The sequence below is a fragment of the Pungitius pungitius genome, chromosome 4 (assembly GCF_949316345.1).
Source record: "Pungitius pungitius chromosome 4, fPunPun2.1, whole genome shotgun sequence".
NCBI lineage: Eukaryota > Metazoa > Chordata > Actinopteri > Perciformes > Gasterosteidae > Pungitius > Pungitius pungitius.
In genome coordinates this window covers 6,374,269-6,400,156 of record NC_084903.1, presented here as the reverse complement: position 1 = coordinate 6,400,156, position 25,888 = coordinate 6,374,269, and the positions used below count along the sequence as shown (strand labels likewise).

The 25,888-nt window shown below is 41.0% G+C and overlaps 2 protein-coding genes across 5 annotated transcripts in view; both read left to right on the top strand.

The window, feature by feature from the left end:
• Nucleotides 1-552: 552 nt before the first annotated feature.
• aldh1a3 (aldehyde dehydrogenase 1 family, member A3) lies at nucleotides 553-18,976 on the top strand. Its single transcript, XM_062561683.1, has 16 exons — nucleotides 553-570; nucleotides 935-1,096; nucleotides 2,535-2,706; nucleotides 3,590-3,835; nucleotides 3,951-4,055; nucleotides 4,423-4,563; nucleotides 6,271-6,400; nucleotides 9,545-9,606; nucleotides 12,133-12,261; nucleotides 12,657-12,770; nucleotides 13,236-13,338; nucleotides 13,955-14,139; nucleotides 15,089-15,253; nucleotides 16,190-16,347; nucleotides 17,402-17,476; nucleotides 17,547-18,976. Exons 4-16 carry the CDS (start codon nucleotides 3,752-3,754, stop codon nucleotides 17,614-17,616), a joined length of 1,521 nt encoding a protein of 506 aa, XP_062417667.1. The 5' UTR covers nucleotides 553-570; nucleotides 935-1,096; nucleotides 2,535-2,706; nucleotides 3,590-3,751; the 3' UTR covers nucleotides 17,617-18,976.
• A 375-nt stretch (nucleotides 18,977-19,351) lies between these two features.
• The window catches only part of lrrk1 (leucine-rich repeat kinase 1), a 45,004-nt gene continuing 38,467 nt past the window's right edge, over nucleotides 19,352-25,888 (top strand). For 3 of the 4 annotated variants that reach the window (XR_009956012.1, XM_037484964.2, XM_037484947.2), the window contains exons 1-2: nucleotides 19,352-19,481; nucleotides 21,596-21,723. Coding sequence is in view for 2 of the 4 variants with exons in the window: in XM_037484964.2 (XP_037340861.2) it covers nucleotides 21,708-21,723 (16 nt within the window). In the remaining 2 variants the exon portion in view is untranslated. Of the gene's footprint in view, nucleotides 19,482-21,595; nucleotides 21,724-22,753; nucleotides 23,039-25,888 lie in introns of those variants that run through there. The other variant, XM_037484973.2, reaches the window with a different exon arrangement.

The window sequence follows — 25,888 nt, the reverse complement described above, 5'->3', positions numbered from 1 at the left end:
TGTAATCTGGTATTTTATTATTGTAACTATCAGGAGGGATGGTGTACTGTCCTGTAGCTGTATTTTCCTCTTATTAAAAAATAAACTTTGATCTTGAGAAACAAAAAGCATGTGATACTCACTGCAGCACAAGTCCCTTATTGTCAGTGTTCACCATTGTGACCTCAGCTCTTTACTGTTGTTTACTGGCAGCAACGAGGCTCACGTAATTGGGACGGCTCTGTGCCGGTCCAACCTCTGGTATCAGAGTGTAAGCTCCTTCCTGCTCTGCCTCTTTCATCTCTCCTGTATACTTTGCAACAAGTGGAGGAGCAGTGCGTTCTCATCGGGCTTGAAAAGAGCCATTGTTAGGCTCTGAACACCTGGACACAGTTATCTCAGTGCTCCTTCTCTCACCGCCTTCAATTTCTCTCCCTCTTTTCTCTATCTGTCCATCTTTCCCATCTGAATTGTTCTCTGCTACTCCACCTCCCCCCTCTCTTCTACATCCTGTCTGTTTGTGTCTGAGTCTGCACCAATTAGAGAAGGACACGAGAAAGTGCATTGAGGTTGAAGAGAAAGCAGCTCAAGGTAAGACTTATATTTATTTCTTGTTCCCACGTAATCATTTATTTTTGCCTATCCTTATAATGCATCCAATGTGCCCTGGAGATGAATCCATTTGGAGGCTGTACTGTTTCTTGGTGCTGAAGCTTATTATTATTGTTATATTTCTATTAAATATTGTTATCATCATATCATGTGTTTTGAGCTGACTTTCCTTCATCTCCTGCATGGTCAATGTACACTTTCCTTCCTATTAATACACCACTACATTGTATAGCGTATTGTATCATAATATTAGACGTGATTTTTCCACAACCTGTAGTAGTTTTTACTCTCATGTGTTGTCATTGTTTGATATTCTTTTCTATCGTTACTTCGCACTCCATAGAGCTAAAGGATTTCACGCTTGTTCTCTTGTCCTAATGGGGCGATGGTGGCGCTTGGAGTATGTGATGCGCTGCGAGCCACAAGGATGGTGGTTCGAAATCCCAACAGCACCATGTGTCGCTGAGCAAGACATCTAACCCCAAAATTGCTCCCCAGGCAAAATGTAAGCCATGGGTCAAATGTAATGTAAGTCTCTTTGGATAAAAAGCAACAGTTAAATGACCTGTAATGTAATGGATCACTTCAGTTTTCACTTATGTTACTTCTGGTTTCATCACATTCCCCTAATCTTAAGTATGGAAAAAGAAATGAATGATAAACTCCAAGTTGTCAACAAAGCCCATAATGCTGGAGTTATCTGTCTCGCTCGTGATGGTGATTGGCCTTGAAGTCTGCTGACAGTCATTAGCAGGTGTGCACTGCCAATTAGCCTGAGCAGCCGGGCCGAGAGGAAGAGGTCACCTGGCTCGACTTTCCCACGACAGGGCAGCCAGTCAGAGGGAGGACTGATATTCCCTGAGTGCTGTCGGCCTTCATGACCACACCCCGAGTCATATATGATCACACTAAAAAAAAATACGTTTTTATTCCTTGTTGATTTCTAGAACAGCTTCAGTCTACTTTGATCCAATAGTATGGGACGGTATTATTGCTCTACAAATGCTGTTGAAATAATTTGCTCAAGTAGTCCACTTACAGAATACATTTTAGGTCTATACATACATTTAAATTTAAATACATAAAAGTTTTTAGAATTTTTTATTTTAAATTTTTTTCTATTTATTCAAAACAAAAAAAATGTAAACCAACAGAAGTGTGTACTTTCCCAAAAACCTTGTTGAGAGTTACGGTTGCAGTATTAGTCCAACCTGTTTTAAAGAATAGGCCAATCCCACGTGCACAGCTACACCTGCAACAAGTGTTTCAAAGAGCAATATATATATATTTCAACTGCTGAAAATAGTCCCAGACCAATGCACCATTTTGCCATCTCTCACCAACTCTCAACATTTGGGCAATGAATCGGTTCAGGTCCCTGCTTATTTGCATTGGTCTGAGCCCATGCTTTGCATTTCATGTTGTTTCCCGAATTAACCATCCTGCCGAGTGCTCTCCTCCCCCTTCATGAAATCCCTTTGAGTCTCTCTCTTTCTCATTATGAAGTGTTAGAAAGTTGCTGAAGTGAGAAATGAGCCTGCGAAAGCCTGTTGTCCTAATTAAACTTTGACATGAAGAGTGACAAGAAGCAATGAAGGGGAAACAATAGCAGACTGTGTATGAGTGCAAGCCCGGAGCAGGCACGCAGCTTTGTCCTCAGGAACAAAGGCATTTGTTTGCATGTGTTCAACTTCGTTCAACTTCACCGGGCCCAGGTGCGAAATCCGAATTTTCCAGAGACATTGCGACTCATAAAACCATTCGACAGTGGATGAACAGTTGGTACATATAGCTCAACAGAAGCAAAGCAGCTGTGTTCCAATGTAAATATTGTTTCATTACTTTCAATGGCTGACTGAAAGATACAGCTAAAACGTTTGTGTGTGAAATTGTACCTTGACCTTTCTCCAAAGATTATCTTAGCAACAACTTTCTATGTACAGGTAAAGTTAAACTGGAGAGGAACAGAAGGAACTCTTGAGTGTGTGCAATCCGTGATTCCCCGACATCATCAAGCGGGCCGCACATGCACGTTAGTGCAAGTTCGTGTGCGCCAAGGGTTACCACACCAGCGCCCTGCACTGCTGTCCCAAGTGACGACGTTGTTGTGAAAGGGTATGTAGTCCCTTCCTATTACCTGTCAGGTAAACACTGTTAGCTCCAGGGCCGGGTCTAGACAGGCATGTATGAGGGGGCAGCCACAAATCTTGAGGGGGCATTGTGCTCCAGCACCTAGCTCCAGCACCTAGTTTGAGGGGGCACAACATTTATTTGAGGGGGCCAGGCCCCCTCTTGCCCCTGCCTAGACCCGGCCCTGGTTAGCTCTGTCAGCACTGTTAGATAGCGCTGCTAGATAATGGCCCAGCTAGCCCCATATTGAGAGCAAGCAGGCTTCTTGACCTTTGACACAGGATGCGGTTGCCGCTGCACATTGTAGCCAAGGGGCAAAGAAACATTGTGGTGCTGGGCAGGCATCCGAGAACAATGGGATATGGCTCAGAGCACAGTGTGCTGGTGTCACGTTCTCTGCGAAAGTCCCATCAAACCTTGAAGTGAGTCCACATTGTCTCTGAGTCAATGGCTCAAAAGTAAAAAAGGGAAATCAGTGCGGTTGTGTTGCTCATGTGAGCATAATGTATTTGATTTACAACCCCACATTGTTTTACTTCTACCTATGGCATCCACACTTGGTGGTGTTCGTCCTCTCGAGGAGCAACATGGATACGTATTTTCTGCAATAATAAAAAAATACAGTTGAATATTCTCTTTGTTTTTGACTTGGGAATTACTGAGAAAAGGCACACTTCATTTGGAAGGGGGAAGGATTTTGGAAATTACCGGTCACTCACTAGTTGAAATGAAACTCCAACATCACAACAATCATGACTGGAAGTAGTAGCCTGTGTACACGTATGAAGGTAAACCGTATCTTCATAGTTCAAACCCACTGTTAGTGATACAAGGATACAGCTCTCTGTAGGGACACATATCCCCACAGATAAGGGCCCTTCATCAGAGTCGAGGGGCGGAGTCGGGCTCTCCTCAACTGCTGTGTGAAGAGGGAGGAACTCCACATTCTTATAAAAAGCCAGTGGACAGGCTGACAGCGTTGAGTAGACGGAGCAGACCCACTGGCCCTGGACTCTACTGCTGACTCACAATGGCACAGAACGCAACCACCAAAGGGATCCCAGCTTCACCTCTTCCTCAGCCTGTCAAAGTCCAGGAGGTCAGACACACAAAGGTAAGGGAGCACTGCTTTGTGACCAGGTGCATTTACTCTGTTGTGTTTTAACTTTGATGTTGGGTGGAAGCTGGCACCAACCAAAGTCACTCCCAACACTCCCTACTTTCCATAGATCTTTATTGACAATGAATGGCACACATCCAGCAGTGGAAGGACATTTCCTACTTTCAACCCAGCGACAGGGGACAAAATCTGTGATGTGGAAGAAGCAGACGAGGTAAGAAGGCATTGTTGTTTTTTTGTACAGTAATAATTAATTGTAACTTATTTTAGAATTAATACATAAAGCACAAAATCAATAGGCAAAAAGCATTTTCAATCTAAACTTAATTTTTAATATATAATGATAGAGTTTGGTATTTTTCGAAAAAAGATCTATAAAATCCTGCATAATAAAATATCTTAATCACGTAAAAACAACCTACTCGGTGTAAAATGGATTGTGTGCGTTGTAAAGGCACAAAGCAGCTTTTCGCATTATCATTTTATACGTGGGACATTTGAAACAAATCGTATGCTAATATGTGTAAAGTGTCCGTGACGCGTGCGTATGACCGTGTCTTCACGTGGACACCTGTGCGCAGGACGATGTGGACCGAGCGGTGGAGTCCGCCAAGGCGGCCCAGCAGAGAGGCTCTCCGTGGCGCAGGATGGATGCGTCCAGCCGCGGAAGGCTGCTGCACCAACTGGCCGACCTGATGGAGAGGGATCGGCTCCTGCTGGCGGTGGGCTCCTTCCTGCTGCTTTATTGCTCTGCTAATACCACCTATCATCCACCTTTCATCTATTTGGTTTCCCGGGACTCGTTTAATTTTCCCAAATCGCTTTTCATCTAGAAAACAAATAAACTTGACGAAAACAAATCAAAATTAGGAGGATCAATATATTTACATAAATGTAAATATAAAGAAACCTAAACCTATAAAAGACCGAAAAATAAAATAAACAAGTAAAGGTACCATGGTTTGCATTGAAGTTTCCCCAGGGTAAAAGAACAGTGGATAGAAGTTCATAGATTTCAAGCATTATCTCTGCAGCATGAGTGTGTCATATTTTTAGTCTTGTATCTGTTCTGTTAGGAAGGGGTTGTAGCTATATTTTTGTTTACTATGTAACAAGGATGGATGAGAACAAGATGTGTGACGGTCATTACAGATCTTAACCTGCTGTGACTGTCACATTAAAGTGTTTCCCTTGAAATGTACTCACGTTACTTCCAAAAGCTGTAAGTAGTTACTCTGACTCCTTAGTGAATGTGCCAGCTTGCTTTGTACCACATTTTATTACAAGCAGATTTCCGCTTTGTTTTTCATTTTAATATTCACGTTTTTACAACACAATGTCAGATTTAGAAAAAAACATATTCTATTATACTAATTACCATAGATCCCCGCATTACACAACTAACTAATGCTAAACAGTTACTTTTCTCGTGTGGCTTGTTTCGCACATATTATTCATAACTATAGATGTCAAATATAAGAGCGTGCTATTTCATGAGCCGTAAACTTATGGTATTTCCTGCCACTACAAACTGCCCATGTTCTCTCATTATGTGGGCTAATTCATATCAGGGATTAGCCTATAGATATAGATATTGCTGCGTGTAATCACTGTGTTTTAGTGCTGTCTTGCATTGAGACTTAGATCGATAAATGAGCCCTTACAGATGTGAGCAAAGTAATAATATCACATTGCATGTGACTGCTGATTGCAAACATGTTCTGCAGTGGTGGTGTGTAGAGTATGGCTAATTACAATTCATTTCCAGCTATCTTTGGTGAAATAAGGACCAGATTTGGAGCATTTAAAGGGACAGCAATGTAGTACAGTGGTTACAGTATCAGCCAGGGTAACTACATAAGAAATAAATCTTTAGAGGCAAAAAGAAATACTACTTGAAATCTAAATGATGTTTTTCTTCCTCTAGTTTAAAAAAGGAATCCTTTAGGTTGGATACAAACTATATCCATTTTAGTTTTGTAAAGATTCATTAAAGTGATCCTAATAATCTAAATCAACTACAGTAGGTTAAGGACACTGATCCTTTTACCATTTGCCTCATTGTGGCTTGAAAATAAGTTTTCTATTACATCTATTTTAAATAGCCCAAAGGCCTATACACTCTGTACACATGCCGCATCCTCTGTCCCAGAACCCTCACATCTATTTAGTAGGGAGACAAAGGGACAGAGGAGGAATGGACCGAGTTTTCTAGATGGCATGTCCAGAGAATGAACAACATAAAGATGTACAATACGCTCAAAGCATATGAGTCCCTGGTTAATCCAAAAGCTAACCGATTAATGCTCCCTTTACAGTTACAATGATAAATCACATCTCTGAAGGCAAGTTGTTCTAACGGAACAAAAAGGAGGAGTATAAAGGAGTAGGAATATAAAGGAGTGATGCTGGTTTTCCTGTTTGTTCAGACCCTGGAGACTCTGGACACAGGGAAGCCCTTCCTGCAGTCCTTCTTCATAGACCTGGATGGCAGCATTAAAACCCTGCGGTACTATGCAGGCTGGGCCGACAAGATCCATGGCAAGAGTCTGCCTGTAGGTGAGTGTGTGCGTCATGGGTTCTAACTGTCAGCAATTCAACAGAAGGAGCCCTCATGAGATCCAGAGATTGTATCAATAATAAAACACAACAGAGAACAGAGTTACAGTGACACGATAAAGCTTAATGATAGATCAACTGAGGATATATGAGTATAATGTGTGTAGCTATGTGATGTTTTCAGGTACAGTGCCCTCAGGTAGTTCATATCACTGCAGATCCAACCAAATCTGACATGAGGCCCGACCCTAGAACAACTGGAAAACACATAAAAGTGTTTTATACCCCCATTTACTCAGAATCAACTCAATTTGGGAGCATCATTTTGTAATAGTGCACTCAAATCAGAAATAGTTATTATGATAACCTTTATTCATGAAGCACTTTATATATAATATCATTTTAACAGATAATAGATAACAGATTACATTTGAGACAACATTTTCTTCCCTTTCTTTATAGACTTAATGAAAAAAGGTTGATACATATATAAATGCATAAATACATAAATATGTTTTAAAAGTATTTAAAAGTGTTGAGCTCCATAACCAGTGCACCGTTAACTGCCGTGGTGCATGTGACCTGACCCGGCTGATGTCTCATCCAGCCTCTTAATACTTCCCCCTCTTGTCAGATCCTACTATGCGTCTCCTCTGCCTCTGTGGGACAGCAGAGAGACAAAACCCGCTTGACTTTTCCTGCTGATTACATCCCAATAGAGTGGTGGGAGATGTAAGGCGCGGCAGGACAAAAGGAAGAGGAAGAGGCTGAGATAGTAATTAGTGAGGTGCAACCCTCTGTGAGGATTAACAATCAGCGTGGGTTCAATGCTTCGCCGAGCCATCAGCCTCTCAGCTAGTAATCCCCCTATAAACAATTTCACCATAAATATACGGTAACTTACTGGCAGCGAGAACGCTACTAATTTAACAATAATTCTTTTTACCTTTTTACAGTACAGTATGTTACTGTAGGATAACTATTTTTCTGTGCTAATTTTACCATTATTTACAGAACTGTAATCCAACACAATACTTTTGCATTTAATTCCCCACACATGAAAGAAAGACAAGAAAACTAATTTAATACATAACTGTTGCAGGTTATTAAATGTCGTCAAGACAAATATTTCAGCGACCTTTGTATCCAAGAACCAAACTGAAACTTAAAACATACCGTAGGGTAGAAAAATGTAGAAAGTGTAGAAAAATAAAATAAAAAGAATTAAACCAAAAAATCTTAAGGAACTGGCTATAGTGAACTCGTCACCTCAGATACTTAATTATAAAATCATAAACCCTGTACCATTGAATGTAAACAATAAAGCACTTAATTACCACCCATGCACTCCACAATGTGACAATATGAACTCATTGTAAGTAAAGAGCACTTGGACTGCAGCGACTGACATTACATTACATGTCATTTAATTGACGCTTTTATCCAAAGCGACTTACAAAAAGTGCATTTCCTCATAAAGATACAAACTCAGTAGAACAAGTAACAAGAAAGTACAATTTTCAAAACATGTTATAGATATGTGCCATTATAAGTACAATTTAAGTGCTACCATTTGTTAGTGCTACGGTTTGCTAGTGTTTTAGTCAAGGTAGAGTCTAAAGAGGTGTGTCTTGAGTTTTTGACGGAAGATGTAGAGGCTCTCTGCAGTCCTGATGTCATCAGAGAGCTCGTTGACCTGCCTGTTGAACTGACCTGCATTATTAATACTGTAGGGACTAAAACCAACTGGACCAGTTTCATCTGATGGGATGCAATGTAAAGGTTTTGTGGATGATTAAAGGATATCACTGTGGACTAGGAACCATCTCCCTAAGAATACATCAACGGACTGATCAGGGAGCAGTGAATAGTTCATTGCATTTGAAAAAATAATGGCATCTGGCTTCTACACTGTAGGAATAAGTTTAGGATAAGAAAACAAGTGCTTATGAATGCAGTTAAGGGTAATACAGCATTTCCAGTCAGCAACATTTCTAACGATATGATTCAGACAGAGACTAAACGTATTTCTAGATGCTACTAGAGATAGCTAACAATTATTCTGACTTTTCATTTATTCATTCTGAGGAGGAGAGTTGCTATGTAAGACATGAGAACAAATATTCCTATAGAGCAGGTCCAACCGAGTCCAACATTTTAATTCTTAATGACATTAACAGTGTCCTTGTTCTATTCGTATCTGAAATACAGATATATTGTACAAACATACAGTATATTTCTCACTTGAATCGATATCCTCATCGTAATGTCAGTCCATCAGTACAGAGTGATGCTCTAGCCTGTGATGTGTGAGTTTGGAATGTGGAGAGACTGCAGGCCAGAGGCTGTCCGTCTCAATCTTGTGTTACAGCACATTGTGCGTGACGATGTTCAGTATACTGACCTCAGTAAGCTGTGGGTGATCGTGAACTCCCCAAGTGACTCAAAGATAAAGGCAGCTGGCAATAGGTAATGTGTAGGGGAGTGTCCCAGTCCATGTCAGTCCCACAGGAAACTGGAGAAGGTCAGGGTGCAGCCTGGGAGGTCAGGTTTGACCGGTTATCTGCTGGGCCACTGACACGTTTTACTTAAGGCCTCCATTTTAACGTGACTATTTAAAGTCACAATGCTCTTTGCCCTAATGTTTTAAGATCACAATCCAGTTCATATTGTTGTCTTTTGTTATTGAAGAATTTACTTATTCCATTTCTATCCTTTTAAAATAATTTTTTCTCCCCTCAAAACAAAGTATGCCGTGTTGTTGCTGTAGTTTGTTCTGACACATTCCGACCACGTTTTAGCAGGCCCAATCAATAACTGTACAATGCGCCAAATATGTCACAGTACAGAGGATAAACTCCTCTAACTTGTTTCTCTGCAAATTTAAAGGCACAGTGAGTGGGACTTTTCTGACAAACTTGGTATTTATAGTCTGATAGGAAAATGAGTGTGTGTCTCCATCATTACTTCTGACTATCATAAGTGTCTGTATCTACATACACTTTGGTCTTTAAGGAAATGTAGCTCCATAACCTTTTCTAGGGAGAAGAGGCCTGTAAACCAGTAACCACAAAACAAAATGTTCCCAGTAACTGAGTGTATAAGTACAAGCTAACGGTTATACTTTGTGTGTTTTGTTCACAGATGAAAGCTTCATGTGTTTTACCAAACACGAGCCTGTTGGCGTATGTGGAGCCATTATTCCAGTAAGTTCTGACAAGCTCTGGTTTGAATTTATGAGTAATAACGTATAATAAGAATTCTTATTGCCTTGCACATTATGTTGGCTCGGTGTGAAGCAAAAAACAACGGCATGCTGTAAATAACACAAGGCTGACTACGAACTGTAAAAGTGTGTGTGTGTGTGTGTGTGTGTGTGTGTGTGTGTGTGTGTGTAAGGAGATCCAGTGCTTTGTGATCTCTCACCATTCTGCTGTAATACAATCTGTTCAGGCATTGAACAAATCCAAACGTTGCCCTATATCTCATTTATAACTAGAGTCCATGTTCGTGGTCTACGGCTAACTGTATCCACAGTTATAATTATACAACTATGCAAATATGAATATTGATCAGGACAGGATTCTCTGAATATATTACTTTTAACCATTTGATTCAAAAAGCCACTTGGTCAAGACCCACTGGTGTCACCTAGGTATAGGTGCTTGGTTTGGAGCAAAGTAACATTCTTACTTGCTATCAGATGCGGATGGCTGTGACAAAATGTTTGTATTTGATGCTATGAGAATGAGATTGGAACCCTGATTGCAGTTTAACTCATGATGTCATGTTGTGGTTCAGTGGCTACATGCAAACCTGAAAATGGGAGTATTGTTTAATGCTGAACCAGCACACCAGAACCCTGAAGCAAGGAGGTTGTGGGTAGATGGACCTAGTAAGTATCTGACTGTGACACTGTTTGGATTTCTTGGACTTTTTCAGTTACTAACACAATACAAGCAAAAAAGAGTATGCCAAGGAAAGGCTTCTCTCCTCATTTTCTCCTCCAGCTCAGTGCTTGTGCTTGTTGTGGTCCAACTAAAGAATGAGCTGTCTTGCCTTGGGGAACGTTTCATCCCAAATATTTACAGTTTTAGTACCAAAGTTGCCGCCCGGGGCAATTAGTAATTAGTAGCAGTCAGTCCCACTGTGGGCACGTTGAGATAGCGTTTATATCAAACCACTCAAATAGCTTGAATAGGCACAATTGTGTTTCCCAAAATGCAGCAGGCCCTTTAAACGTCAGCAGGTGACAGAAGTAAATGGACCCATCATTTACACTGCTACTACAGTATCTCCTGCTCTCTGAGGTTAAAACTGAGATTAACTTTTCAAATAAGCTGTGATCATAACTGTGTAGTTCTAGTAAGAGAACTGCACTCACTTTAAAATCTGGATGTGAGGATGAACGTAAACCTTATCTTAATCTCTGCTAATCCCTGTAAGGCTATTCCTACAGGAACACCCGGTCAGTCCTATGCTGCTTTCACCTACTTTCACACATTGGAAGATATGGATATTGTTGTATCTCATTGTGTTGCACTTTGTGATGAATCCAGATGTGTAGAACGTCAACATCATGACAGAAAACAGCCATTGAGTTTATCTGTGAATAGTTCATAAATGTTGCTTTGGCAAAAAGGAACAAAACGCCTGTTGTTTGACATGAGAGATTATATCATAAAAGTGAAATTTATACTGAAGGACGTTGGGTAATTACTGAAAGTAGTGCTGGCACACATGCAGCTTGAGTCATTTTCAGAGGAAAACACGTAGCCTTTCTGCTCACTTGTGATCCCAATATTTCTAATGGCTCTGAATGTTTCCAAGTGTTGTAAAAGTGAACAATGCCTAAAAAATAAACATGCATGAAAAATAATGGACCTCTATAAATGATCTTAAAGATTTACAGTGCCCTCTAATAATAGAATGTGTATTCTCTCCACATTCACATCTGTAATGAAAGGGATTCTTCTGGGAAAAGCCAAATACTGATGATGTGTGTGACTTGGATCACTGGCCCATGTTTGTGCCTAGTTATATTTTTGGCTAGTGCAGGCCTTACACTGTTCCTACTGGAGAAGTTTTCAACATCTACATTTCTCATTTTCACAATATCAGCCATCTAGATTATGTTTTGAACATTTTCAATCACATAAAATTGCGAATTCCAACTAAAACACAACAAAAAAACTAGTTGGTTTAGTGAAATGATTACATTATTAGGCCAATAAATCAACATTGACTTACGACCTCCTCCATATGTTTCCCTCACAACGTCATTCACAATAATCCTGTGTAATAGTCAAAAGCAATATATTAAAGCAATAAGAGGCTGTACTCCAATAATGTAACAGTTCAAGGGTGTAGTTAGACCAAAAATATTCCCCCTACGTGCATGTAAACAGCATTGGGTTCCACCGTCACATTCATTGACATCGCTCATGACGTCCACCTGAATTGTCCAGTTGTGAAAGCTCACATTGCCTCAAAATGATTTTTTCGCAGATCGCGAAACGTGTTACTTTGAGTGCAGTGATATGGAACAATGGGGTCAATGTGAACAGCAACTGTACATTATCGCTCAACCGTGTTATAATATAGAATAAACAACTATAGTATGAGCCTTGTGAAGGGGACTAAAGTCAGTAGAACCTGAATTTGTGATCTGTAACTGGTGGGGGGACACGTGGACAACAGTCTGCTAACATTTGTTCTTCTGTCTCTGCAAGTGGAACTTTCCTCTGCTGATGTTCATGTGGAAGATGGCACCGGCCCTGAGCTGTGGAAATGCTGTGGTCATCAAGCCAGCAGAGCAGACCCCCCTCACTGCCCTCCACGTCGGAGCGCTCATCAAAGAGGTCTCATGTTGGGTTCTTCAGCTCCCAGATTAGTGTTCCATTAGAACTACCCCAATGTCCTTGCCTCCACTTGACAAAATGAGTCTATGACTAGACTTTATGTTGAATGTGATTGTGTCTGGAGTTTGTTTTAAATGGCATTGTGAGTTAATTTTAAATACTGTGTGGAGACCAGATTAAATGCCCTGAAAAGATAGAAGCATGTTCTTTTATTGTTAAATAGAATACTGAAATTTGAAATAGAAATATGTTATACAATTTAAAATGTCAAGAACCTAATGTAATTCTCACATGTGAAAATGAAAAAAAGACAAACTGAAAGTAGTCAAACAGATCCAATGTCCGTGTGGTTGTTGACCTGCAGCCCTAATAGGCTCTCTGGGTTACCATTTCAGGCGGGCTTCCCTCCTGGAGTTGTGAACATTCTCCCTGGGTTCGGTCCCACAGCAGGAGCAGCCATCGCCAGCCACATGGACGTGGACAAAGTGGCCTTCACTGGCTCTACTGAGGTGTGTGAGTGTATGACCACACTTCTACGCTTGTCCTTGATTAACTTATTACAACTGAAATAAGCAATGTTGTACGTGATCTGAACTAAGTTCCTTAAACACCAGTAAAGTTTCCAGGTTCTTCCTAAAGTTTTTGAACCCGTGGCAATGTTTCAACAGTGAAAAAGCCCAAATGCATGCACGCCACAATCAGAACCTCATGTTTTCCCATATTAGAGCTGTAATTTGTCCCTATTTAAGACATCAAATGGTTTCTTATGAAACTAAGTAACGCTTGAAGATACTGATTCCTTTCCTAAAAAAATATGATTCACCTAGAATACTTTTTTACCTTGAGAAATCTATTTTCAATGATTTTATTAACATGAATAGTTAGGTTGAAAGGTCAGCACTAACACTCACATCCAAATTCTCTTTTACTCATTATGCATTAAGGCATGACTCAGTCTACCCTCATGTGTGCAGGTCGGCCAGCTAATCAAAGAAGCATCAGCCAAAAGCAATCTGAAGAGGGTGACCCTGGAGCTGGGGGGGAAGAACCCCTGCATTGTGTTTGCTGACTGTGACTGTAAGTCAGCATGCTGTTGGTGACCTGTGCTATGCTTCCTCCACACCGTGGACACCCAAGATTTTCAGAACTAATATTAAGAAATATTGAAATATGAGGCCTTTACAACTGTCGCCCCCCAAGTAGAGGGGGGAAGACCTCACCGACTGTCACTATTAACCCAGATCCTGTGGCTCAGGGGGAAGCCCTGAATGGCTAGGCCTAGATGATGAAATCCTTTATCCTTTAAGTGTCATTCTGTCACAAGAGACCTGTAATCAATCCTTTTTGTGAAGATCTTCGATACTTACAAGACGACTTGCAGCCAATCCCCACAAGTTTTCTTTATTTGAATGTGGTGAGCGATTGGTCCATCAATACAGTATTTACAACCATAACAGGGGGGGGGCAAAGATCAGCATGGTGTACTTGAGGTTGCAGTTCAGCAGGTCGAGATGCCACCAAGACACTGCAGAGTCTGGCTTTACTACAAATCTATGGTGATGGTCATGGTCTTCCTACCATCACATTCCCCTTCTTTTTACCTTTACCTTCTCCATCACTTTCACCTTTCCCATTGCCTTCTTCTTGTGTACCGCTTGAACCCGTGTGTGTGTATGTGTGTTTTTGTCTGCAGTGCAGCTGGCTGTGGAGGAGACCCAGAAAGGGGCTTTCTATAACCAGGGTCAGTGCTGCACGGCTGCATCACGCGTCTTTGTGGAAGAAAGTATTTATGAGGAGTTTGTGCATCGCAGTATAGAAAACGTAAAGAAGATTGTCGTAGGAGACCCAATGGACCCTCAGACATCACATGGGCCACAGGTAGGAACAAATGGTTAACGCCAACTTTTAGACCAGCACACCTCTTATATATCTTTATTTGAACAGGTACAATACACAAAGAGCTTTAACCTTTTAGAAAGAAAATGGAGATTAGCAGGGCTGTTTTCCAACCACAGTCAGTGGGCAGGTAAGTAGAATCATACGAAATGAAACAATTATAGACATTAATACAAATTATTGCTATAACATTTACACAATGAATACGTCAAGCCATGTTTTTTCCATCTTCACATAGATGCAGAGGCAGGTACAACATGTATTTAATTTCTTCTGTAAGAGCCTTAAATACATCTATTGCTGGGGTGTAATGAGAATTTCATCAAATACAACCGAAACGTGTTTTTAAAGAAGATTACCAACCGCAGCGTTGTCCCAGCATCACCCAATTGTTAGGTATTCTGTAAGATGAGTCATTACTGTGATGTTGTGATTTCATACATACATGAATATTGAGCAGCTTTATGCATAATATGGAAATCCCTTCCTATTAGTGATGGGAGCAACAAGCCTTTAAAAGAGGCCACATGGTATCGCTCGACTTGTTTCCCAGAGACATTTAAAGAGTTGCTCATCATTCTTTTTCTTCAGTTTCTTTTTGTAAGGAATACCTTTGAAAGTGATTCCTGTCTATGAGTAGTCCTGCTTCACTCTGTGAACGCTTTGCATCGGTCTACAACAACCTGTTTACTTATCTTTCTCTCAGAGAGACCAAAGGATGGATCATCAATCTCATGTGTGTGTGTATTGTAGAGATGTGGAGTTATCCGTAAAAGGGTGGAAACAACCTGCCTTGCTCTGTGCTGGTACACGTGAACCCAGTTTTAACCCCAATGTATCATTTGACTGTTTAACGGCAGCCAACTGAAGAATTCCTCAAATTGCATTAAACACTCTGTTTCCCTTGTTTACCGCCTGATGGTGGCTCCAGATCAGCCAACAGCACTTTGACAAGATCATGGATCTGATAGAGAGTGGGAAGGAAGAAGGAGCCAGCCTGGAGTACGGAGGATCAGCTATGGGGGAGAAGAGCCTCTTCATTCAGCCCACCATCTTCTCTGGGGTCAAAGACCAAATGCGCATCGCCACAGAAGAGGTACAACCTGCTCACTTCTCGCTTCTTTAACTACACGGTGGACATGCAGTGAGGGCTCATGGAGGAGGACACAAACACTATTGCTGAAACAAATGGTGCTTTGACAGCCCTGTAAAAAGGCTTTATCTCTACAGAGAACATTATAAACCTATAACCTTGGACGGAGCTCTGGGTGCATATCTATGCTCATTTGAGGGCGGGGCTACATGTCGGGTTACAGCTCGACGCCACTTCCTTCCTCTTGGTTACTGCTTGGATGGAAACATGTTAATGGACTCAACTTGGAAAGTGCTTTTTCTCTACCTCTGATGACTCAAAGCGCTCTAACACCAAATAGAGATTCCAAAAGTGACAAGCGCATGTAATTGGGTGTTGAAACCATTGCAAACATTTTCAGAAAAAAATCAAAAAATCAAATGAAAGTAATCTATTCTGCGGCTGGCTGCCAAACGGCCCACGGACCAGTACCGGTCCATGGCCCGCTGGTTGGTGACGACTGATGTAGCGTACTAAATGATACCTCTGATGTATCTACTGCCATCTTGTGGCTGGGACATTTACACACATTTACACACATTAACAACCCGAGGACTGGCAGTTCACCAAATGTCCCCAATATTAAGACACACATTTGTTCTCCTGAGATCTCTACCAGGGTTTTTAAATAGACAACAGTTACATGCATTTGTATCCTCTATGTGGTTAATAAATAATGGAAGTAATAATGAAAACACATTCATGAAGAAGCACATGGTCATATTTAATTTTGGACTGAACAATGATTTCCATACTTCTTTCATTAACTAGTCCAGCTTAGAGTCCTCTGTTTGTATCTATTTATATGACTGTAAGTCAGAGAGGACAGCAACCAGAGTCTATTCAATGCACAGTGGGACCGTGCATGTGACTGGTCTTCACTGATACCTTTCCCCTCAGATCTTTGGTCCGGTGCAGTGTATATTCAGCTTTAAAAGGCAGCAGGAGGCCATAGAGAGAGCAAACCGCTCGCACTACGGCCTGGTGTCTGCAGTCTTCACAAAAAGTATGGACAGAGCTCTCTCTGTGTCTGCGGCCCTGGAGACTGGCACAGTCTGGTAAGTCTATGTTCACAGTCCTGACACCACAGAGGTAGCAGGCAAATGACAAATAAAAAGACGGTAGGAAGAAAACAAAGATAGCGACGTTTGAGAAGAAGACGAGTGAGATAGAGAAAGGGACGAGAAAATGAGGAACAAATGGACAGCGAAAGTAGAGCATTTAATCCATAATGGATGGACTGGTTTCTGTACTTCCCACTGCAGCACTAAACCAGTGTCTCACATGCTCAGAAACCGTTGAAACATCATCATGAGGCTGAATGAACTCCTCCATGGGAGGAGGAGAACGGCCCTGATGCATTCAGGTACACGTTTAAAATCCTGGCAGGAAAAACTAGATTATAATTCTCCCACTTAACAAAAGGGTGAGAGAGTGACTATATATGTATGAATATATTCTATTAAACCGTTCAATTTATTATTTATAATTACCTGGACTGAAGTCTAAATGTTAAGCAGAAAAGGGGAATTTCAAGCTTATCTTCCTCTTACTTGATTTTTTATGAATTGAAGCGCTTTATTTGAACATGCAGATATTTTATACATATATTTTTTAATCCAGCCCTACTTTTATTTATTTATTTGAGAGAACATTATTTATATTTGCAGTCACACATATTCAGTTCTCTGTTACATCACAATAAATATTGTCAAAGGAGTTTTAGAATTCATTTGATTTGTTAGTCGTGTATTTACTACATTACTATTTAATCACACTAAGTAGTCTCATCATGATGTTTTGGACCTTTACTTCTAGAATCTTTCTCTAACTGGACTTCATTTTACCACATTTTGGTTGAAGACCCCTACTCTGTATGAACCTGTCTAATTTGACCAGATACGATGTTCTATCCCTAGCTCTTAATGCTTGTCATTGGTGCCACCGGGTCAGATCCCAGATGAATAGCTGGGGACTAGTGGGGCCCGGGAGAACCTGTAACCTACCACCGCAATACACATCAAATGAAAATTCCTCATGATAGCTTTAACAAACAAATAGTGTACAACAAACACAATCAGACTATTGTTCCCTTTCTCTCTCTCTTCCAAGGATAAACTGCTACAACGCCCTTCATGCCCAGACTCCCTTCGGAGGGTACAAAATGTCAGGCAACGGACGAGAGCTGTAAGAGGCATCCCTTTGCATCATGTTGTTTGTCCTTAACCTGCCTCACCTGTCGTCTCTGTCCAATCAGGGGAGAGTATGCTCTGGCTGAGTACTCGGAGGTGAAAGCAGTGACTATCAAGCTCAGTGAAACCCTGTGAGAAGAGCGTGTGCAGATGTCCATCCCATCACAATTGTCTCCGACCCATACAGTTCTCAGTGTAGAGTCCTGCTCATGATGTTACGATTATGCTTAGTCCAGTGTTTGAGTTAGTCCAAACCGTGTATCAGAGGCCACAAGGAGGCCCTGTTTCTTCACCTTTTTCTTGCACGAGGTGTGGAGAGGTTTTGACTTAGCAGCTTAATGCTAATGCAGGTTTGTATTTTTATAATAAGTTCTCAAAAGTGTACTGTATATGTGTTTAGTACTACAGTAGTTATGGTGTAAATAGAGACTGTGTTCAGTTGGTACAATAGCAACAAAATTCCAGACACACAATTCAACATATATGATCATAATATTTCTAATAACAAATCAATATTTACTAGGCAAATCCTAGTTTATCATATAATTAGTGGTTTTGTTAAAACATAAAACTATGATTAATGAGCTGAGATACAGTTTGTTGACCCTCAACAGGGCATTTGTAGAGTTTTCCACTACATCTGGTGGCCTCCATCAGCAGATGGAGGGAGTTGTCCTAAAGACGCTTTAGTTGTCATCACGACCTTAGTTTTGTGGGTAGATGGTAACTGGGACTAACTTGGGACTTGGGACGAACTTATCAGACGCAACTACAGAAAGAAAACGTAAGAACACACTGACAATGTTGCTACTTGTTGAAGCATAAGTGACTTATGCTAAGTCTTTGAACAAAGATGTGGGTGACTATGTTCTTCACACATACAACCACTTATCATGAAAGGACTGACATTCCGTATGAGCAAAGGCACCCCCATGAAAACTGAAGAAACGTCATTTGATGATGAAGCATGTGAGACTTCATTCTGACTATCAATCATACACTTTCATGTGGTTCTTTAATTGTCTGCATTCGTTCAACTGGACTTGAAGTATCCTGGTCTAAGCAGAACTTAAAAAGTCTCATGGCAATGAGAGGACATTGTTCCTCCAAAGACAATTTAAAGCATACTCCAGTTATCATAAGATTCATTGGTTCGCCTGTCTAGTCCAGCTAATCAGGAAGATTATTCACATGAGATGCATTAATGCACAAAACATAGTGATTCGTTATCAATTGCAAAGGCTTTGCATAAGCATTCTGTTGAAATCTCATCAAATGACAAAGAAATGCTGTTTATTTTTTTGTCATTTTTTTCTCATTTTGTATTTCTAACTGTGATTGAATGTGGATGTTCTCTATGCCGCGGGATATATGCCTTCCTTTTTAAATGCTGGAACCTGAATCTGGAATATTACCAGTTATGGTCACATTTTTTCTCTGGAACAGCTATATTTTGAGTGTTGTTAATTATCACACATGGAAAACAAGTCTCTGCATTTTTAGTTTTGTATTAAAATAGAAATTCTGAATAAAGAAATTATAATGTACATTGTAGGTCATTCTTTCATCCGGACAGGAATGTTTCTTTAATACAAGTGAAGTTTGATTTCACCACATAAGCCTAAGGGTTGAAGGACATTTCATTAATTTTGATTTCATGGTTTTATTTTAGAGAGATAATGGCCAAGCCACACACCACATAAAGGAATTACTTCACCCGTGTTAAAATACTTTTGCAAAGTTTATTTTTTGTTGTTAATATTATGATTTTCAAAATAACACCTAACAGCCAACTCATCTAGAATCTAAATGAGTAGGCTGTTATTTTGAAAATCTTTACCGGAAATGCTTCCTTTGTCCAGTGTGACTTGACACTGCGTGCGCACGAAGTTCACAAAGTTTGCATCGTGGAATCAGGAAGTCCAGCTGAACGCCGTCGTAGAGTTGGACCGGAAGAAGCCTCCCGGGACGCCGCGCCGGACTCCCCCTTGCGCCATGTGGTGAGTCGGCTCTCAGGCCCCCAGCCCCCGCTGCGGCCCCCCCCTGGGCCCCAGTGTACCAAGACATCCGCGGTGCTGATAAATTAGTTACGTCATCAGGGGAAATCCATCCCAAAATCAGAGCAGGGAAAACACGTCTTGTTCAGATCGAATCCCTTCGTAGTAGTGTTTAGTACACCTTAGACCTGTCCTGACGTCATCTCTATTCGGTGTGGTTCTAATCCACAAAGAGGGGCTATTTTTAAAAGCGTGTCAGAGAGGAAGCTGCTTCATTTATTTACAGAACACGTTTATGAATCAAGAGCTGGGATGGACACTAGTTCTCTCTTCCAGGAGGGACACACGTACGCGAACGCACCTCTCTGCTTGTGCCGGATGAGAAGAAACTGAATTAACTCACATAAACAACCATAGCGGATGATTACTATGATCTGAATTTATTATTCCACTTGTCTGCCTCAAAGACCCCTGGAGTACATTTTACATTTCCACTGTGAATGCTACTGATGGTAACACTATATTACATCATTCACCCATTCACCCATTCACACACTGATGGCATACACAGTGCCACCTGGCCATCAGTAACTTACCTTGTACACACTGTAGTGATAGCTACATGAGTGAGGTTAAACAGGTGAGTGATGGATGGCAAGTGTCAAAAGTGCTTTGAGAGGTTCGAACACTAGAAAAGAGAACAGAACATTCTCTTAATGGATCAGATCAGACTTGCTGTCCAGTTGAACTTTCCTGGATTATACCGACAGGTTTAACATTCTACATTCCACACCCACAGTTTGTCTTCTTACTCAAACATCAAGAGGACAATAATCAGTGTGGTAATCCACGTCCAGGAAAACATCACTATAAATTCAATATAAATATACCTGAACCTCTTGTGTTTCTACATCCTTTGTCATTAACCTCATGGCATTTTATGTCTATGATTAAGGAATCATTAATGCTATAGTTTGATAGGTGACATATTTAGTAATAAACCTCATCATATTTCAGGTCTATGATACAGTGATCATGGATCATTGATGGGTAAACTCTTACATTGTCAAACAATGAAATCAATAGAAGCGTATACAAGCATATGCAAGCAGCTGACTACTATGAAATATATTATAGAGAAATATTCATTAATTGGTATTTGGAAAATATTAATTTATTATTACAAATCCGTCCCTTTGAAGATGAGGCCTGCTGCCGGTTTAGAGTCTAGACGATGGTCTGGGTCTCCTCACGTCCTTTAATTCAAACATTGTTAGTTTTAATGCACAATGTAAGACAGTACAACACGCCTGCACATGGTGGGTACGGACAAGATGTTAAAGTTCAATCAAAACATTAAGTTATGAATATAAATGTATAGTTCTAGCTCATGTATAACGTCTATGGAGACATGAATATGAATGTGGAGGTCTGACGGTCCCGTTAACTACACCTCACGTCTCCCACATCCTGGAGCTCAATGTCGACAAACCGACCACACAAATGTTGGCTGAACCACTAACAGTTGTGTTTATTTTCCTCTGCCATTGTTTTTTGGTGCTGAGGTGACATGCATTCTAAAAATAATGTTGCAATTCTGAGGCAGGGAAGTTCAACACTGACCGTCAACCAAAACAACAGCAGCGGAATAAATAACAGAAAACATGTTTATTAGTTTGTAGTAAGACATAAGCACAGATATATGCTATATGATATCCTCACCTTTGTGTTCTGACAGAGCGCTACAATGCGACTATGGAAGAGTCTGTCTAACTCATCATGTCATCGTAGTAAATACCCAGAATTCAGCATGTTCACAGCCATGTGCCATGAAAAGCTTCTTTTCAAAAAATCCCCTCGTGAGAGGAAATGAGCGTCCAGCTGCCGTTAAAAAAATCCCGCCTTCTGGAACGTTTGGTTGGGCTCTACATCCAGCGATAAAGTGGCACTCCACCACTTTAGCTCTGGTCTGGTCCTGGAGTCTCACTGTGTATCTAAAAATGTTCACATCAATGTTGTATCTGACAAACAATCCAATCAGAAACCAACAGAGCCCCCAACATTCCTAACAATAGTTATGCTTGTTTGTTCTTCATGGCTGTTGCTTTGTCTTGCAGAGAGACGGCTAAAGCCGGCCTCCTCTCGGATACTGGTTCCCGAGTAACTCCAGTCAGAATTTCGTACTGGTCTGTGGAGCCTCCCCAGGACTCTGGGAACACTCCGGGGAGCATGGAGCAACAACGCAGTGAGTTATGTCTCCACACACTTGTTGTTTGCTATTTGCTGTGATATTTCAGCACTGCTGACGTTAAGCTAAAGGAGAAGTGAAACTGACTGAAGCACAGGCTGTATCTATTGCTGTCTAACTGTAGGAACCAGACTGTGCTGAGCAGGGGAAGTTTAACTCCCGAAACTACAGAGATACTAAAACGACAGTAGCTTTCAGCACGGAAGCTAGTTAGTGATGGATGATAGTTTGATTTTGCAACAAAAGGGATCAACATTGCGCGGCTCCAACCGTCCCTCTCCTCTGCCACCACCCAAATGCTCCTGATGGACTGACACACACTAGCCACAGCAGGCCAGAGCCACAGGGAGGATCTCGCTGTCTCTGACATTTGTTGTGACCAATTTATTTTCTATCTTTTGTAAATGGATTAACTAGCACAGTGTAGGAAACGTAGAGTGATCAGCCCTGCGAATGCTAATCAGGGACATAGTCACTACTTTCTGAAATGTTATCATGGAATGGAATCATTCCTTTCTCCCTTCATTTTTTTGATGACGAGTAGTTATCATTGGCAAGCTTTTAACTATCCTGCAAGATCAAAATGTTGCAGTATGTAAACAATACCACATTAGGAATGCCACAGTAATCCATCCTGCAGTCTATCTGAATGGGTAAAAGGGTGTTGGCTGACCCTCTTCACAAGCCTCATGTTACACTCAGTCAGACTCTGATTGGTTTATGCATGATGGACATTACCGGATAGGTCTAGGGGTTTTTCTACCATGGACAAACCAACAAGGAATCTAGAATCTACTTTTGTGTGTGTGTGTGTGTCGCAGCCATCATAGACATGCTATTGCTTTCTGTTCCATTGTGATCCACCAACTGTTAAAAACACACCCAAATACTCAATGACACACAATCTACTCCTGTTGGAGTAATATTTCCTAAAATAATAAATAATATTGTTCATATTTTTACTAGGAGCTGATGGACTTTGAGTTGCTATTCAGATTACAGTGGATTAGTGCACAGCCGGTGTGAGCCAGAGCGATACAGGAAGCTCAGAGGCTGTGTGGTTGTTAAACAAAGAAGCATCATTCCCCCTCCCTCTCCATGCTACCCCCTCCTCCATCCTCCCTCCCTGCCTCCTCCATCCTCCCACTCTACTCAGCCTGTCACTGGGTGGCAGAGGAGGCAGATCACTCAGTGAACACGGCTTGGTGGAAGCCACGCAGCAGCTGAAGGGAAGCCATGATTAGAGAACACTCCGCTTTAAATGAGGCGGAGGCAGGAGGAAGAGGAGGATCTGCTGCTTGGCTATGAGCAGGTTAGTAGGAGAGAGGAGCAGGCTTGAGCCTTGTTTATATGCTGCCCAGCTTATTGACATCATACCTGTCTGTGTCTTAGTGATCAATCAGACAACTTTTGGACTGGAGGGCTCATTATTACAGCAGTGGTTGTTTATGAGAGTACATTAACCTGAATGTGACAACCTACTCTTTCCACTGAAGCATGCATGGCTGTATTACACTGGTATTAAGTAGAGGATCTTAGTGGTACATGGTCTAAATGTTGCTCCAGATGCTTTTCAACAGTCCTGAACACATTCAGATGCAATGCTGACAGCTTCACAGCAGTACACCATTAAATGAGTGGTGTGCTGTCAGGGCCAGCTCACCTTTCTCTGCTGGCAAAGTTAGAGCAAATTCCTAATTCCATTTTGTTTATAAAAACACTCCTTGCCTTATCACTGTGCTTCAGTGCAGCTTGTTTTAAAGAGAGTTTTGATCCAATCAGATGCAGCCCCCTGTGTCTCTACGAGGTCCTCTCTTTGGACTTTGGACATAAAAAATGTAATGGGGACCAAATTGTTGATTTGCATTTGGTAAGTTTGTGTTTTTTTATGTCTGCAGTAACGTGTTGTTTTTATTATTGACATATCGACTGAACTGCTGAAAAGGTATATACATTTACACAGTTGAAGTGGATTTTGTAACCCTATACTTGATAGGGTTACAAAATTCTGGAAATATTCAAAGTTGGAAACTTTCCATCAACGGGAATAAATGGAAATACAGGGGAATTAATAAGAATAAACTGGAAGGTTTGTGGTAATTGTGGTAACTGTATTTACCATGTCATATGTGACAAAACAACATTTTGTTTGCATGCAACATTTCTAATACACATTTTTAAAAATACATTTTTGACTTAACACAATTGTGAGTAGAATGTTATTCTTTCATTGAACAACAAAAACATAAACGTTGAATAAAATAGCGTATTCGATTCGGGCCACCCCCCATATTATTAACACTGGAAGTGATAGTGTAGTTTAGCTTGAAGTGCTGTAAAAAGTTAGCCTACTGTATACAAATGAACTTGGTAATCAAATGAACATGGCTTCAGTTTAACAACGATTTCTTTTACGTTCCAGGCAGACAGACAGCGCTTCCAAATAACTCCTTTAACGCTGATTAAATAATTGCAGGCAATAATTAATGAACAAGTTAACTTGATAATAGCCTGTTAACTTGCCCAGGCCTAATACAAGTAGTATCATTTATCCCAATTACATCATCCAACAAGATCATTTCTGACAGTCTGGTCTAGTCTACCAGTACATCAACAACTTTACTTGATAATTAAGTCATTTTACAAGCAAATGAGCAAAAAAGAGGTGCAGTTTGTACATACAGATATTTTCTTTTTCTGAATATCTTCAAATTTGAAATTTGGGGGTGAAATGGAGCAGTGGTATCAGATACTTTGTCTTAACAGATTCCTCTAGCTTGTATATTGGTGACATCGGTGGGGAAGGCAGAGAGAAGGTGCCTGTAGTCATTCAGTCATTCAGCCCTATATGTGATCCAATAGTGTGGGGAGCAGTGACGGCTGAAATCAGGAAAGCTGGAAGTGGGTGTGGTTTGCAGAGGTATGGAGACATTGGCCGCAGTCTCAGCCAATCCCTGAGCTGATGGCGAGTGGAGGTTCTCAGCCCTCTGGGATTTGATCAGGCAGCTAGACAAGGATACGGAGGGCTGTCAGGTTTTCTCATGTTGAGGCTCTATTCAATTTAGTAGGTTTGGTTGTAATTCACACTGTGACTACACTGGCTTTTATTTTAGGTTTTGTTATGAAATAAACATTCATTTGATTTTAATTGAACCATCTATTCAGATGTATTCTGCCAACAGACCTCCAGAGAGGGGCCTCCCTCACGAGGTGCACCGGACAGGAAGTCCTTACAGCAGCCAACTCTGAGTAAAAGGGGAAATCCAGTTATGGAGGAGATGTTGGCAGCCTCGTCCCTGTACCTTCTTCTCCATTTAACTTTCCCAGAGCGACGCTGTGATGGCCGGGGAGGGGAGTATTGATGGTGGATGGGAGACACTTGTCTAATGGTTTCACTCCCTCAGGATTTGTCATAGCCTCAGAAAGCCAGTCAGACTCTCTTCATTATTCATTGGAAATGTGCTGCAGCAAGCAGGCACATGTAGCTGAAGTACAGGCCAAAGAGGAAACACATAACAGACGTTAATGACAGCTCCGCCCACATTCAGCGGCGTTTCTGCTGTTTTGTGTAATTGGGTTGTGAGCAAAGGCTTCATCTAATTCACCTATAAATATATTAATACTGGTTACAGTATGATGTGCAAAGCAGTTTGGTTGGTTGCGGAGAATGAATATTAAATGATGTGCTGTAGAATAGTAACACACACACATGGCTGCTGTACAGTGTGTTTTTGTTGTACAGAGCTGATGGATCTGGCATTTTCATTGCATTGTGCATTGTGTAAGCTAAGTTAGATTGATCTCAGAGAACGGTTATTGTTGTGAGCTTCTGATGGGATTCAGAAATATCTGATATGTGTTTATTGACCACACGAACTTCTATCACAATAGAGCCGGTGACACTGATTGTATGACATCATACATCCACCATGAACGCGAACACCAGCAGCTAAGTGGTTAATTTAATAGTAACAATGTCACTAAGAGTGTTAACAGTGTCCAAATGATGGATTAATATCAATATGGTTATTCATTTGGATTACTAGGCTATTGTTTTTTCTTCATATTCATATTAATGAGACTTCTCTGGTCAGCTGCCACCTTATGTAGGTCTTTGAGGTGAAATGAGTAGGTATATTATAGTGTCACTATATCATTTCCA

Coding starts and splice junctions, on each gene's coding strand:
- aldh1a3 (XM_062561683.1), top strand. CDS start 3,752: ATGGCACAGAACGCAACCACCAAAGGGATCCCAGCTTCACCTCTTCCT. Junction 15,254..16,189: donor TGCGCATCGCCACAGAAGAG/GTACAACCTGCT, acceptor CTTTCCCCTCAG/ATCTTTGGTCCGGTGCAGTG. Junction 16,348..17,401: donor CTGGAGACTGGCACAGTCTG/GTAAGTCTATGT, acceptor CTCTCTTCCAAG/GATAAACTGCTACAACGCCC.